Consider the following 15,538-nt stretch of genomic DNA (forward strand, 5'->3'; position numbering starts at 1 on the left):
TGTTATATACCTTTATTTTTTGAATGTATTTGTTTATCTATGTTCATTTCTATCCTTGTGCTGCTGCAACTACTGACTTTGCCCTCTGAGTCTTTGAGTCAATAAAGGCAAATCTTATCTCATCTTTTATTTATACACCTTTCCAACATATTTTACTATATTCACAATACCAGAATAACTACTGTTATTATTATATTAGTGGATTTTATCATCACAGTTCCTAATTTTTCTAAGGAGGATTTAATTAATGAAATAACATAGCATAAAATTCAATTTTGGGTCATATAATGGCAAAATGAACCTGGGACTAATAAAAAAAATTAACCTGTCTTGCCAATTTTCAGATTACACACTTTCTGTTTCCCTTTTCCCTTTAGACTGTCATGCAGTGCATAAAAGATTATTGCTGTGATTATTTGTCATGTTGCTGGATGTCAGGTGCCTGATTCACTGTTTGGTTACTGTTACGGCGTGTGTACTGTTCCCTGGTCTGTGTACGCATTCATTGTAAGTCAGAGCTTTTCTGGGTAATGTGAGGATCACTGTTGTTCAACTCAACTCTGAGTATTCACAGCAATGACAAAACACTCATGGGGAGAAGTCAATGTCAAACAACACCAGTTATTTAATGATCACTTAAATAGTATTCCTTGTAACATTCTGACAATGTTTAATTCACTTGGCAATTATTTCATTAAAGTTTAAGGCACAACAGAATTTCTTGTTGTACACAGTACAAGAAAAGCATTCAGTCAAGTGGTATTAAATGAAAAAGTGCAATTTAGATTAAAGTGATTCTTTGATTAATTAAAAAAATACATTTTTGATTGTATGTGCAAAATGTAAAATTTGTAATATAAAATCAAAAGATTTTGATTTTGAGCAGAAATACAACATAGATTTAAATTAAATCTTAAAAAGCTGTAATTTACATGTAAGTAAATCAAGTTTCCATGATTGGTAAAACAGAGCAGAGAAGTGTTACACATTTTCATATAAATAATTATAAAGACATAAAACAAGGACATTCACACAAACCAAAGACAATGTTTTTTTTTTACAATACTGCATTGATACTTGCATCATGGAGTAACTACATGTAACAAACAGATCGATGCATCCACTGTTGGTCAGAGGCGACTTGGAGCTCATAACCGGACGCAGGAGGAACACTGTTGTGTTTAACTACTGGTCTGTCTACATTCCACTAAAGCATAAACAGTCTCTTATTTTAACAATGCTATTTCTAGTGTGCATTTTTGTTAGTAACGTCCTGTAATTCAAGCTTGTACATGTTTGAGCGCATGTGCTAAGTTTAAAGGCACTTCTGTAGACACAACAGACACACTGTGTCTACAGGTTGCCAGATTATACTGTAGCTAAAGACTCTTTAGTGTCACGAACGTATTTAATACACGTAAAATATTAACATGGTAAATTATTACCATTTTCAAACACTACACAAAGGGGCTGATTAGATTACAAATGGCTTTGGCATCTTAAAAGTATCTAAATATCAGCGTGTAAACAGATATTAAAATCTGATGCAAATACTGTTCAAATGTTTTGGACCTAGAGTTAGTAAGTCTGAACCTCAGTGCCACTTCCATCTTCACCAGAAACCCTCCAGGAGCTCTTATGAGCCGCTGATGGTTTTCTCAGAGTTGGCAGCAGGTGGAATATCAGCAGAATCTATGTTCATTACGAGACCTTCATCGAAGGGGAGGGCGGGAAGGCTCTTATCTGGCAACATCGGTCCAGTGTTGAAGGAGCTTTGCAGGTCCATGTTAACACAGAGCACTCCAGACAGCAGCTGTCTCTTGTAATGGTCGAGACGCATGAAGGCATCCAGGACCGAAGAGCTGCCTCCATTCACCCAGCTGGGAAACAGGTTGGCGGAGCTGAGCTGGGATGGGAGGGACTGGGAGTGGTGGAGCTCCAGCTGCCAGGAAAGCCTAGAATAAGAAGTGTTAAAGATGAGTTCTTTCTCACCCTGCAATTCACTCCTTGCACATATGCTCACTCACTGTCTCTCCATGTCATTATCTGGGTAGGTCAATTGAGTCATCAGCTGATACACAATCAACCAATAGCACTACGACACACCTTCTCTGTCAGCCTATCATCTCACTGCTCCTCATTCTAAATATGGTTCTTTTCTGCTGTAGTTCTTTCTTGCTGCTGTCATGCGCCCTCCACCTCCTCATCACCATCTAGTCTTTACAGATTCATCAGCCTCATACACTTTGGCAGTCAGCAGCCTCAGAGTCATCAGCCACCACCACCACCAGTGTCTGGACTGCATGGGGCGATTTCTTTTACTTGAGAAATCAGGATTTGTCGCACATGATGTATTGCTGCTCCCGTGCTTTATTCCCACACCAAACAAATAAGCAACGTTTCGCTTCATGTAGGAGGCTTCATCAGGCTTACAGAGTAAAGGGCAGTCCCTCTATTTTTTAGAGCATGTCCTCCAATAAGAGTGAGGCTATCTGGAGACCTACAAAATACATATAGGAATAATATTATTTCTCAATCAATCAATCACAGATGCATTTTATCATGTTTTTCACAGATTCAATTAATACACTTATGAAAAACCATTTATAAAAACCATTTATAAAAAGAAAAAATATATACATACGTATTATTTACAAAAATGGTCTAATATCAAAGTCCAAATGCATCCCATGGGGTTGGAGTGTCTTTAATTTATGGATCCAGAATGTTTCCCTTTGTTGTAGTAGTCTGGTCCGATCCCCCCCTCTTCGTGGATATTCCAATCTTTCAATACCAATGTACCTCAGCATAGAGACATTATGGCTCATTTGTTTAAAATGTGCTGCCACTGGCTTTCTCATATCTCCTGTCTGGATATCACTTCTGTGTTCACTTATTCTAGTTTTAAGTGCTCTTGTCGTCATACCAACATAGGCTAGAGAACATGGGCATTTAATCATGTACACCACATGTGTTGTTTTACATGTAATCGTGCCCCTGATCTTAAACTTTTGTCCAGTAGTAGGATGGTAGAAAGAGTCACATTTATTGGTGAAGTTACATTGTGCACAGGCTCCACATTTGAAATTGCCTGACAGTTGATTTAGGAATGTAGCAGATCTAATTGGGGGGAGATCTGATTGAGGGATTTCTTTTACTGCCACTCAGATGTCTCTTAATCACAAAATATCTCACTCTGGTGTCTAAGTGCCAAAGTTAAATCTTACTCAGCACAAATCATCTGTTAATCTGCACACTCATATTCTGTATTAAATATTATCTTTACTTCTTTCTTCTGTCTCTCCTGATTGAACTATATGTATCAAGTGATGATGAGAATCTGCAGCTCCCCTCGGCTTTCGAAAGCTTTATGGTTAGTTTGAGCTCATTGTTTAGCTGTCCGCCCACACACTACTGTTTTGATTCACTCTCATAGTGTTGTTTTCAGCCGCAGCAGGCAGCTGTTTCAGTGAAACCCACTCTACACTACCTGCTCAGCATCAAAAAGGCACACAGACAAAGTTAGCAACTAGCTGAACACAATGGAGCCTTAAGCAACCTAAGAACCAGTGGTCAGTTGCATCTTAAGTTTTCTACTAAATTATTACACTTAAGGCTAATTTCCTCCTAGCTGAGGGACTTACTTAAGGGTGTTGCACAGAATCCCTTTAAAGAGTTATCTGCAGCATTAAAAAAAATTACAACCTCAAAGTTATGCAATTTTCATGGAGATTGTTTGCTTGCACAAGCACTAGTGATACCTGTTAATGCCTCATCTGTTACTGTCTCACATATTCTATGAACAGTGAAGAAAAGAGGACAAGAAAAGAAAACTGTTTAGAGGAGGAAAATGTCTTACTTCTGGTCAAACAGTAAAAAGTAAATGTGATCCACAAATAACAGCAAACAGAAAACAATAAATGTGGGAGGATAATGCAATAAAATCTAATGATGTACGTAAGGCAGGTTTCTCTCTACTGTCTTACCATAAACTTACTAGTTACTGAATTAACTACCAAAGGGCTGTGGGTGAAGTAAGAGCACAGGGACGGCTTCTCTGTGTAACTTTAATGTCCGAAAAAGAACGCAGGACAACTGAACATCGACAACACTAGTGGCACCTCACATCTTATATTCATCACTCCATCAAACTTAATTATAAGTCTACCTGCATGTAAGGAGCGCCATATTAAATAATTCCAAATTTAACGTAAAGAGCATATAAAACATGTAAATAATGAACAGAGACAACTACTATAATCTACTGGATACTTCCTCACAAAGTTACATTAAGATAGAGTAAGAGGTACTGTAAGTTTATCCTTACTTTGGTTGCCAAGCTCTTTTGCACAAAGGTTTAACTAGCTTTAAGGGATCCCCTAAGTGTAAGACTAAGAGAAGGAGAAAATCTTAATGCTTAAGTGAACACTTTAAGGAAACAGAGAAGGAGAAGAATTAAGGGTGTTTTGTGCAACTGCTTTTATTTAAAGGAAACCTTAACTCAGACCTTAAGGAAAGTCTTAACTTAAGGTTTTTGGTACAACCTGCCACAGATATTTTGCTCTGGAGTTGGTAGAGACCAAAAACAGAGCCAAAAAAAGAGTTTAAATTGGACTGACATTCAATGGGTGGACAGAAATGAGTCTCCAAATGAATGATAATGTTGCTCTGTGTCTGCTTGCTTCAGTCGTAAAGGTGATAATACACCAATCAGCCCAAACATTAAAACTACTGACTAAGGGAGCCACTAAGGAAAATTAGCTATGGCACCAAAACCATGTACCAGGCTGTAAACAGGTTTATCTCTGCTGTAAAGTCACCTACCTGGCAGATACATGCTGGGAAATGCTTTTGGAGGCCTGGTTAAGAACATGCTGCGCAACTTTTAGTAACTGCTCCCGAATCCATCCCACATCTTCTTGCACATCTGGCAGCCACTCCAGAAGCCTACACACAAGATATGTCAGTGTTAATCGATTGGCACAACAGAGGGCTGGTCCTTCATTTTAATGTTTAACAGTGTTACTGTTACAAAAAATAAAATGACACACACGTAAGACCCCAGTAGACATACAGTAGTAGTTCTGTGGTGTGCTGTAGTATTACTCTGAGTGTGCATCAATTAATGAGGGAATGGGATCAGATGTAATTAAGTCCTACGGTACCTGAGAGTCAAGGACATAGCAGACTCCACGGGGAGCGTGTAGGGGAGCATCATGGCTGAGGCCATCCTGACAGGAAGGAGGTTGCTTAGCGACCGCCTCAGGCTCCTCCTCTCCATGCAGGCCTCCACTAGAGCTGCAGAGGGAGGCAAAGAGAACCACAATGGTAACCACAGAATATTCATAGCATTAACCTGCTTTATGTAGCACTAGTTATGAGCAAAACAGGAGACGTGCTGTGTGTTAAAATGTGTATATTTAACTAAAAATGTCAGTACAGTGAACATAATATAATATACAAGGTACTCTTGTCCAATCCATGTTTGAAAAGGGAACTATTAACCAATGGAAAGTCGCTCACAAAACACCCATTTGTGTGATCGTGCTGTTCTGATTACAGCTACTGTAAACTGAATGCATTGACTCAAAGGACTATACTTTATACTGGAACTGACCATTGTCCATTTCTGAATTTCTGTATGTATTTATCAAATCCCTAATGTCCAGGCAGCCACTGATTTGGTAACATTATCTTTGCATTTTAATACACTGACAACTTTTAAATCAGTTGGCTGTTTTACCTGCATTTCTTTGCAAACATGTGAACAAGCAGATATGGTGTTAAACTATGATGAATTATCTAACTCAAGCAAGACACTTCATGTCCGAAAAGGAGTAGAAATAAGTAAATACGTATCATTCCTACCACTTTTTTATACTTTATTAATGGCCTTATTATTAAACATGAGTATTATCTCCCTCCTCTAAAGATAAATACTCATTAAAACCCACTGGATTATGTGAAAGCCAAAGCAGGGCTGTTTTTCTTGACATTTTAAAGATACCTGATTTTCCCAGGAAAGTGACAATAGATGAGATATGACGCCATAACTTTCATTCATGCTTCCCTAATATGTTACCTTTGTGCAGGGTGGGTGGAAGGTGCTCAATGATATCCTCATCTGTTATGGAACTGCATGGAACCACCACTGCTGCCTCTTCCACTTGTAGCTGTTCCTCCTCCTCACCGCCTTTATTGTCCTCCTCCTCCTCCTCCTCATCATGATAATACTTATTTTCTTCCCCACTAGAAGGCAGGGGTCTGTGTCTGAGAGGTCCGTTGAAGTTAAGCAATCCTGAGGTAATTTTTCAGTTAGTTCAATTATTCAACTAGATTAGAATAATCAGCATATTTTTTAATGGTGATTTCTGTAATGCAGTGTTGATTATGTGCTTACAAACTGCCAGAAAACATAAACAAATAAGCAACTATAAGGAGTAACAATAGTTCAGTCACAAGCAGTCTATTGATTTGGTGACACGTGGTCACAGGAAGCTGATATCATATCAGCATGATACCGTTTCTGCATACAAATATGTTCAGGCTAGAGGGCAAAAATCAAATAGGCTTGTTTTACTGACCAATTACAATTCTTTTAAACAGAACATAACATGTGTAGGTGACAGGCTGGAAAAAAGATAAATCACCATTCCTTACCATTCCTCTTTAAAAACTGCAGAGCATCTTTATATCCCTGTTTACACATGGCCTTCATAACCTGCACTCAGAACAAACACATACATCAAGTCCATTGAGTTCACTCCCGTTCAATCACTTTATCTGTAGATGTGTGTGTTTATGATCAGCGAGGCTGTAATCAAGTGACCTACCATTGGGTCGGGAGGGAAGAGTGCCCTGGAGACTCTGTAGAGGTTAGTGAGAGTGAACTGGATGCTCGTGTTGGTGAATCGCAGCTCGTGTATGTTGGTGGAAGTGTCTCGGGGGCAGATGTCGCTCTCTCCGGAGAACGGGGACACGGTGATGGTGTTTTTCAGCTCGTACTGAGGCAGGTTGTCAGAGATTCCTCCGTCGACATATCGCTGAATGATACACAGTAAATATCAGCATCAGAAAAAAGAGAAACAGATCATGAATTGCACAATTTCTTCAAAAGGTTTGTCATCTGATGGCACAGTGTTATTTGGCCACAGAGTGATCATCCCATGTGATGTGATAATAGTGACATCATTACTGACTATTGTTTGTTTTTATGAAAGCTGGGGTATTTTTAAACTTTGAGGTGGGAGGCATGACAGATTAGACTGACATCAGTTTCTCGAATTGGAGCCACAACAATTTGGAGAGGACAAAAAACCCTTAAGGGGACAGTTCACCCTAAAATTGAAAATGCTTATTTTCCCTCTCACCTATCGGCCGTAAAGATGTCTCTTTGAGCACCACAAACCGAGTGCCATCTAGTTCCTTTATATTGGAGAGAAGGCAGACATCTCTACGGCTGAAATCTCCAACACTTGGCAGTTCATACTAAAACAATCTAGCCTGATGAACAGCACAACGGGTCAGCGGAAAAATATGTATTTCTGATTTCGGGTTGAACTGTCCCTTTAAAGCCTGAGTCACTGCGGTCACATCTGGCTCTGCCACTCTCACATTTTGGCCCTGCATGCACACACACATACACACACAGGCACATGTAAGCTCTTAAAACCCATCACAAAGGCCACAGAGGGAGGGTGGGAGCGCTGGTATTGCGCAATGATATTGCCCAGAAAACCTTTGCACTAGAAACATGTCCAAGTTGAAAAAAAAATACAAGTTCTGCTTTCCCCTTTTAGTTCAGAGATCGCTGACAAACACTAACTCCTGAGGAATTTTATAATTGTTGTTTCCACACGCATGCCATTCAGGGCAAACACATTCTTGAGGAAGGGAGGGCACCGATGGGGGCACTTACAGAAGAAAAAAGGTGCTAAATTTAACAACAACAAAACACAATGAGAGGAAATACAGCACAGGCTGCATGGTAGACTACACTGGTCATTACACCTCTGCAACAGCAAAAACGAATGTGCAATTCTTAATTTGAAATCCATGAAAGTAATTAAGGTGATTTATATTCATTAGAACAAATACAGGATATGGACTACACAAGGACAGAGAACACAGGCTGAATAATATTGAATCTACTCACCACTCCTTGCAGTGTCGGAGGAATAATGCCGCAATACACTGGGATGTAGGCACTGCAGACACATGCCTAGTTCACCAAAGAGATCACATAAGAAAAACATTTTTGACAAATTGTTGGAGGTGAAATTACAGCTGAATGATATATGACATTGGTATAAAAGTGTAAAAATATATATTACAAGTTATCACAGTGTCATGATACAACTTACAGCAAATGCTGTCTTCTTCTGGTCTTAAGAATGCATTACAGTTAAATTATATTACATTACTGTGGCTGAGTCAAACAAACAATCACTGCCTACCATTAGGGCTACAACTCACAACTATTTTAACTATCGATTAATCTGCAGATTATTTTTTCAGTTGATTGATTAATTGTTTTGTCAAAGAAGTGTGAGTAAATAGTTAAAATGTCATAATTTTCCAGAGCCCAAGGTGGCGACCAACAGTCCAAAACACAAAGACATTCAGTTTAAAATGATATAAAACTGAGAAAATTAGCAAATCCTCACATTTCAGAAGTTGAAAACAGAGCATTTGGCATTTTCTCTTGATAACTGACTTAATTGGTCAATTTGCTAATGAATTCAGCTCTAAAATCATACAATCATAACCAAATTACTGATAATTTCTCAAATTGTGGCTTCATGTAAATGGCCCCAAAACACCGTCACATTATCAGTGTTGAAATATTAAATCAACTTTTGTATGTACCGTACAATATTACTGCAAAACAATAAATACATTCCTGGAAAAATACATATTAAATCAACTGTATCCTGACATCTGATTCCAACAATATCAACCAACTTTACATTAAAATATTGAGAGAAATGTTCTCCAACTCGTTCCCCACCTGCACCACCTCCTCCTTGTTGTTGTAGTGCAACACCAGGACGTTTTCTCCATCTGACACTCGGGTCAGAGAGATTCCCAACCGCCCGCAGGCCCGATGGTGGCTATCCGCCGGGAGAGTGCGCCGCAGCATGTGACGCACAATCTTCACCAGGTTAAAGGAAGGATGCATGGGTCCCAGGAATCGCTTCCTCGCCTCTTTGGCAACATCGATGATACTTGCACCAGCCTCCCCTGAGAAAACATGAAGACATCGTTACTGTAAATGATTAGATAAAGATAATATAGCACTTTGTTCATCCTGTAGGAGGTTTTGAGATGAGTAAAGTTATTTATGCTTTGTCTACATTATAAATTAATCAACTGCAGCTTCAATTAAGTATATTTTTTGTTAGATATTGTACTCAACTATAATTGGAAAAGCAAGTTCACAGAAAAGCCAACAGTTATTTTCTTACAAAACAATCAGGAGGATGTTTCCCTTGAACATTTACCCCCTTGTAAGACAATTAAGAGTGAGTCTTCATAAGAAAATATGTTTATCATTTTGAATAGCACCATTAGAATGGAAAGGGCTTCATTGGTATGGCATATTCATTTTGACATTGTTATAATCAGAATACCATATTGGTCCATTGATAATGCTTAATGTAGATACCAGTGTTGGAAAGGAACTTCATTTTGAAGTGCTTTAAATAAGAGTATTTCGCCTACATTTTATGCAATGTTATCCTTTTACTTTACTCATTTACACAACTACTTTTGTCTGACAGCTGCAGCTACTTGTTGCTTTGCAAATAAACATGATAAAACATGACACTGTTAAATATTAAACTACTCAAGAGAAATGTTAGCTCCATAAAAAATAGCTCCACCTCCTCAAGCTACAACATTAAAATGTTGCCTATATGTTAATGAAATAAAAGTAATAATGCATTGTAGGGCTTGGCTATGTATCAATAATAAATTGATATCCTGGACTAGATGTCATCTTAACTTTGGATACCATAGTATGTGTTGTCTTTTGCTTTTTTTAATGGCTGCATTACAGTAAAGTGATGTAATTTTCTGAACCTACCAGTACGTTCTAGCTGTTCTATTATTTGCCTTTACCCACTTAGTCATAATATCCACATTACTGATGATTATTGATCAAAAATCTCATTGTGTTAACATTTTTGTAAAAGCCCTCATAACCAGTCTTTAATATTTAATATCAATATCCAGGTATTTGGTGAAAAATATTGTGTTATTTGTTTTTCTCCATATTTTCCAGCCCATATCCATTGCTGTAGTAGCTACAATCTATGACTTTATCACTGTAAAAGAGGTGATTCTGCAAAATGAGCACTACCAATACTTTACAATTTGGTGGCAATACCTCATATACGTTAATACTCTTTCTTGTAACAGACTATGTTTACAGTGTACCATGAGTACTTAACATATCTTTATCATCTGTAGGAAACTAAAGCAGTTTACAGCACAAGTGTTATACACTTGTTACTGGAGTTTTGCACTCTTATCGTCTATAACAGCATCCTTTCCATCTCCTGGAAATGAATATATATCTAAAAGACACCTACCAAGACAGACTCCAGTGACCAGTGCAGTGGCAGTGAGCGCTCCAGCTGATGCTCCATATATGTGCCTGGCATGTTGCACCAGGAAAGGCGCCTGCTCCAGCAGACAGCTGGCTACACCGACGTGGTAGATACCGAGGAAGCCGCAGCCCGCGAACGAGATGTTCCACGGGGAGTCGAGAGGAAACATGCCGGTGTCCGTCCGCTGCTGTCAAGTGAGCCGGAAGTCGCTGGCGAGCGGCGGGACAAAGTCCACACGCAGATTTATGAACTACAAAATAACTAAAAGCCTGCTATTAAAGCTGAACGTTCACATTTAGTTACTGATTGCTATTTACATGCTGTCTTCAGGTAAATGGAGTTTGTCTGCTAACTGTTTTTAGCCTTCTAGCTAACGGTAGGAGTCACTTTTGTCAATGTAGGTGACGTCGTTAAAGTTATATTATCTGAAAGTACCTCATGCTGTAGTTCAATCCAGGCAGTAAATGTGTCATTAACCCCAGCCCTGAGCTGGTTAAATAGGTGGTAACGTTGTATGGTGAGACACGGGGAGTTGTTGTTATTTCACTCACTCTGTCCGTGTGTACTGGGAGGAGTTAACCGGCTTGTCCAATCATAATCGACATCGCAGTGCACAACAACCAATCACAGTTGAAATAGTTGCGAAAGTGACCAATCACAATCCACACCGCTGGTGGCACGTGAAGTCAACGAGCGGGCACTCAGTTCGCTGTGACGTCTGTCAAATGTTTGTCCCCAGGCGGAACAACGCGTTTTGTTTTGTCCTCTCTAAATGTATCATCCTCAATGTGTTCGTATTTTTTGTCTGTTCATATCAACTGGGTCATATCGGTTCTTTCTTTTGTAACAGTTGTTATCATTAGGGATAATGTGTATGGATTTTGGACTGTGCATGAGCCTATTGTTTCGATCAATAAAGCAAACCTTTGACAGTGCGCACTTAGGTTGTTTGGTCTTGTTTATTTTTGATAATTTTGCAATACAAGAAACACTGCCAATGTTTTTTCAAGAAAGGACCCGCAGTAACTTCATCTCAGGTTTGAGACAGGGCCGGAATCACCCATTTATCAATGGGGGGCCATGTTCAAGCCACTCTCTGCAATCCAACCCTCCAGGGGGTTTTGGGGGGAATTCCCTCCAAGAGACATTTTTAGAAGCTAAACAGCAGCCATTTTAGAGTATTTTGAGACAAACATCTTCGATCAGGGGTTTTGAAAGTTTTGATGACTTAGTGCCATTTTAGGGAGCCAGCATATGACTAAAGCCCAGCACGCAGGAAAAATGTACACTCACACTTTTTTTATGACAAACTATACTATGATACTAACACTTTATAAAATTGGCAATGGACAGTGATATAGCCTACATAACACTCATATTACATCCTAGTTTTCCACTTTTTAACACATTTGAATGTAATGAAATAGAGAATCAGTACAGATATATTGATTATACCTACCCACAGCAGCTGAGTAATGGCTTCCACTGGGTCCACCACATGCACAACTGTGGAACCAATATTAATAATAATGGCAATCTGTTAAGTTTATTCATTGGAGTCTTGTGGGGGGTAGTGCAGGACTATGGGATACTGGGGTGCTGCTATGAGCCATCCGGTCCCTGTATGACCAAAGTGAGAGTTGCATCCACATACTCGGCGTAAGGTCAAACACATTCTCGGTGGGTGTTGGCCTCCGCCAGGGTTGCCCCTTGTCAGCAATCCTGTTTGCGATATTCATGGTCAGGATCTTGAGGCATAGCCGGGGGGAAGAGGTCTGGTTTGGGGACCTCAGAATTGCATCTCTACTTTTCACAGATGATGTGGTTCTGTTGGCTTCATCACACTGTGACCTCCTGCATGCACTGGGGCAGTTTGCAGCCGAGTATGAAGCGGTTGGAATGAGAGTCATCACCTCCAAATCTGAGTCCATGATTCTCTGGCAGAAACCGGTGGATTGCCCCCTACAGTTTGGGGAGAGTTACTGCCTCAAAGATTGAGATTGTGGATACAAGTGGCCAAAATGAGTTTCCTTTTTGGGGTGGTTGGGCTCAGCCTTAGAGATAGGGTAAGGAGCTCAGACATCCCAAGGGAGTTCGGAGTAGAACCCATCTCCTTTGTGTCGAAAGGGGTCAGCTGAGGTGGTTTGGGCATCCGATCAGGATGCCTCCTGGGCACCTCCCATTAGAGGTGTTTCAGGGCGCATCCCACTGGTAGGAGTTTCCGGGGCAGACCCAGAAGCTCATCTGGCCTGGAAACCCTTGGGGTCCCCCAGGAGGAGCTGGAAAGCATTGCTGGGGAGAGGGATGTCTGGGGTGCTTTGCTTGGCCTGCTGCCCCCGCGATCTGGCCCCGGATAAGCAGATGAGAATGGATGGACGGATAACTGTAGTTGCACTAATGATTATTTCAGACAGCAGTGCTTGTTTGCCTGTTGCAGCAGAGTAAATTTATATTTTTTTAATCTGTATATTGGGGTTGGGGTGTCCCCCCAAATATATATTATGATAACTGCCTTGGTTTGAGAAACGTGTACTAATAATAACAATGTACAATTTGTTTTGTTTGCGATGTCCTTCTTACAAAACAGAAAATGGTAGTAGGGTGTCCCAAGAAATAGTAATGAAATCCCAGATCACTTGCATTTTAAGTACTTTCAACAATAACAATGAAATGTTTTTCTGGAAAACGTCCTCCAACAAACTATTCGTAGAATCAGGCTGCCAACAGTTTATCTTGATGGGCAGTGATCCAGTTCTGTTTGGGGCATGATTCCTTCGAGAATATATCTTGTTGTGAAACCATCGTGAAACCATCGTCAGCTCGGGTTCTTCTTCTTAAAAAAATATTCCTACTCTATCAACTGTGACTACTACCAGTCAGAGCTTGGGGGGGCGCCTGACACAGGGCCCCAAAAGTCTCACGTTCACAGGGAAGGTTGGGTGGGCAGTTCTTCTGACCCCACCTGGTGCCATTGGTATCATTGGGGATCCTTTAAATTAATAAATAAATAGACTAAAAAATTAAAAAGAGAGTACATAAACTATTGAAAATAATAAACCATTCTGACCTGTTTTTAAATGTTATGTTAAAGTTAACACATTTGTAGAGTTACGATTTATTTAATAGGAACAAACAAACAAAAAGGATTCACATTGTGAACATGGACAAGGTGTCCCTTGGATGCACCAGAAGACAAGTCATTCTGGCTGAGCTCCAAGAAGAGTGATTCAAAATGCATATGTCTGAACAGATGATGACAGCCGCACTGGGAGGTTTGTGAACCACTGTCTCCCTTTGGCACCGCTTATCTGAATCTAACAAATTCTTTTCCACATAAGTAAATGTGACTTTTGACACAATTTATTTGCCAACATGCTGAGCAATTTGTACCTACTGATGGGTCACAGATGGGTCATTAGATAAAAACAACATGTGTAGCCCTGTGAAGAGAATGATAATTCAAACAAAATTATATAGCAGTAGGTCACTTTAAACTTACTTGAATACAGTTTACAAACTCAGTCTACCACAGCTGATATATATATTTTTAAAACAGACAAATGTGTTAAATCTTACTTCAGCCTACTCTGAGTTCTTTTAAATCAAGGTTGAAGATTTTTCTATTTGTCGCTGCCTTTTATTAAATTAAATAGTTATTAATTTCTTACACTGCGCTGTAAATTTTATTATTCAATTTTTTTTACTACAATGTAACTTTTATTAATCACATATTTTTATTGATTTTAATTGCACCATAACTTTTGTTATTCAGTTTTTTTATTGATTTTAATTTCACTATTACTGTTGTTATTCAGTTTTTTATTGATTTTAATTGCACTATAACTTTTGTTATTCAGTTTTGTTTATTGATTTTAATTGCACCGTAACTTTTATTCTTGTATTATATATTTTAACTTATTAATTTCTATTCTCTACTTCTTCTGAATTGTTTTTAAATGTCCTTTTATTTTTTGCAGTATGTCTTGATGATTTTGATGTTTCATGTAGAGCAATTTCAGTTGCCTTGTTGCTGAAATGTGCAATAAATAAATGTACCTTGCCTAAATTCCAATTAATCATAAGACTAAAGAAAACAAATAGAAAATAAAATAAAAATAAAAAATTGATTTCTTCATTTCTTTTGTGTCCCTACCCCTTCCCCCAAGAGGCTTTATCTTTTGCCAGGCAGCCATTGTAAATATATATTTTTTTCATAATGACTTGACTTGAATCCCATCTTAAATACATAAATAATAATTGAATATTTAATTATTCCAATGGATTTGCACAATTCGTTTTTAAGATGCTTTTGTATTTTTTGTATTATCATTATTATTATTATTATCATTATTATTATTATTATTATTATTATTATTATTATTATTATTATCATTATTATTGTTGTTGTTATTATTATTATTATCATTATTATTATTATTATTACTATCATTTTTTATTTTTATTATTTGATATTTAAAAAAATAATCATTTTTGTGTAGGATGAATTACTGGCTGTAAAACTCAACATATAACTCATGATAAATGGACCCATGCATCATCAAAGAAAACATATCAAACACTATTACCATAACTGCTTTTATCAGACGCTTTAAACATTTTAATTTAATATAATTAGAATTATTAGAACTTGAACCATGTGTCATGTGTTCATATATAATTTACTCACCTAACACATCAGACTAAGCAGCGCCGCCCGCTGGCCGAGCAGGAACCAACAGCGAGTGCACACGTTGTCAGCCTGTCCCGCCCTGAGTTGAAACTTTGGCGGTGCAAGCATCAAGGCGCTTGTTTTATACACAACAACAACTGGAAGGGCGGGGCTCCTTAAGTTTAGATCCATGCAGATGCCCCTGTCAACCGTCGGTAGACAATGTACAGTAAAACGAACGCGCGACTGTGACGAC

General features: G+C 38.7%; 1 protein-coding gene across 1 annotated transcript; it reads right to left on the reverse strand.

The window, feature by feature from the left end:
• Positions 1-601: 601 nt before the first annotated feature.
• On the reverse strand, positions 602-10,923 carry pnpla2 (patatin-like phospholipase domain containing 2). The gene is made up of 9 exons (XM_033635837.2): positions 10,596-10,923; positions 9,011-9,243; positions 8,156-8,221; positions 6,834-7,043; positions 6,661-6,721; positions 6,083-6,298; positions 5,166-5,298; positions 4,825-4,947; positions 602-1,955 (listed from the first exon to the last, which is right to left on the reverse strand). Exons 1-9 carry the CDS (start codon positions 10,780-10,782, stop codon positions 1,637-1,639), a joined length of 1,548 nt encoding a protein of 515 aa, XP_033491728.2. The 5' UTR covers positions 10,783-10,923; the 3' UTR covers positions 602-1,636.
• Positions 10,924-15,538: the final 4,615 nt, after the last annotated feature.

Source organism: Epinephelus lanceolatus, chromosome 5 (assembly GCF_041903045.1).
Source record: "Epinephelus lanceolatus isolate andai-2023 chromosome 5, ASM4190304v1, whole genome shotgun sequence".
NCBI lineage: Eukaryota > Metazoa > Chordata > Actinopteri > Perciformes > Serranidae > Epinephelus > Epinephelus lanceolatus.

Excerpts from the sequence above, each read along its gene's own strand:
- pnpla2 (XM_033635837.2), bottom strand. The coding sequence starts at position 10,782 with ATGTTTCCTCTCGACTCCCCGTGGAACATCTCGTTCGCGGGCTGCGGC. Across the intron at positions 7,044-8,155 it reads CTCCGACACTGCAAGGAGTG|CGATATGTCGACGGAGGAAT; the intron begins GTGAGTAGATTC and ends TGTATCATTCAG. Across the intron at positions 6,722-6,833 it reads TCTTCCCTCCCGACCCAATG|GTTATGAAGGCCATGTGTAA; the intron begins GTAGGTCACTTG and ends TTCTGAGTGCAG.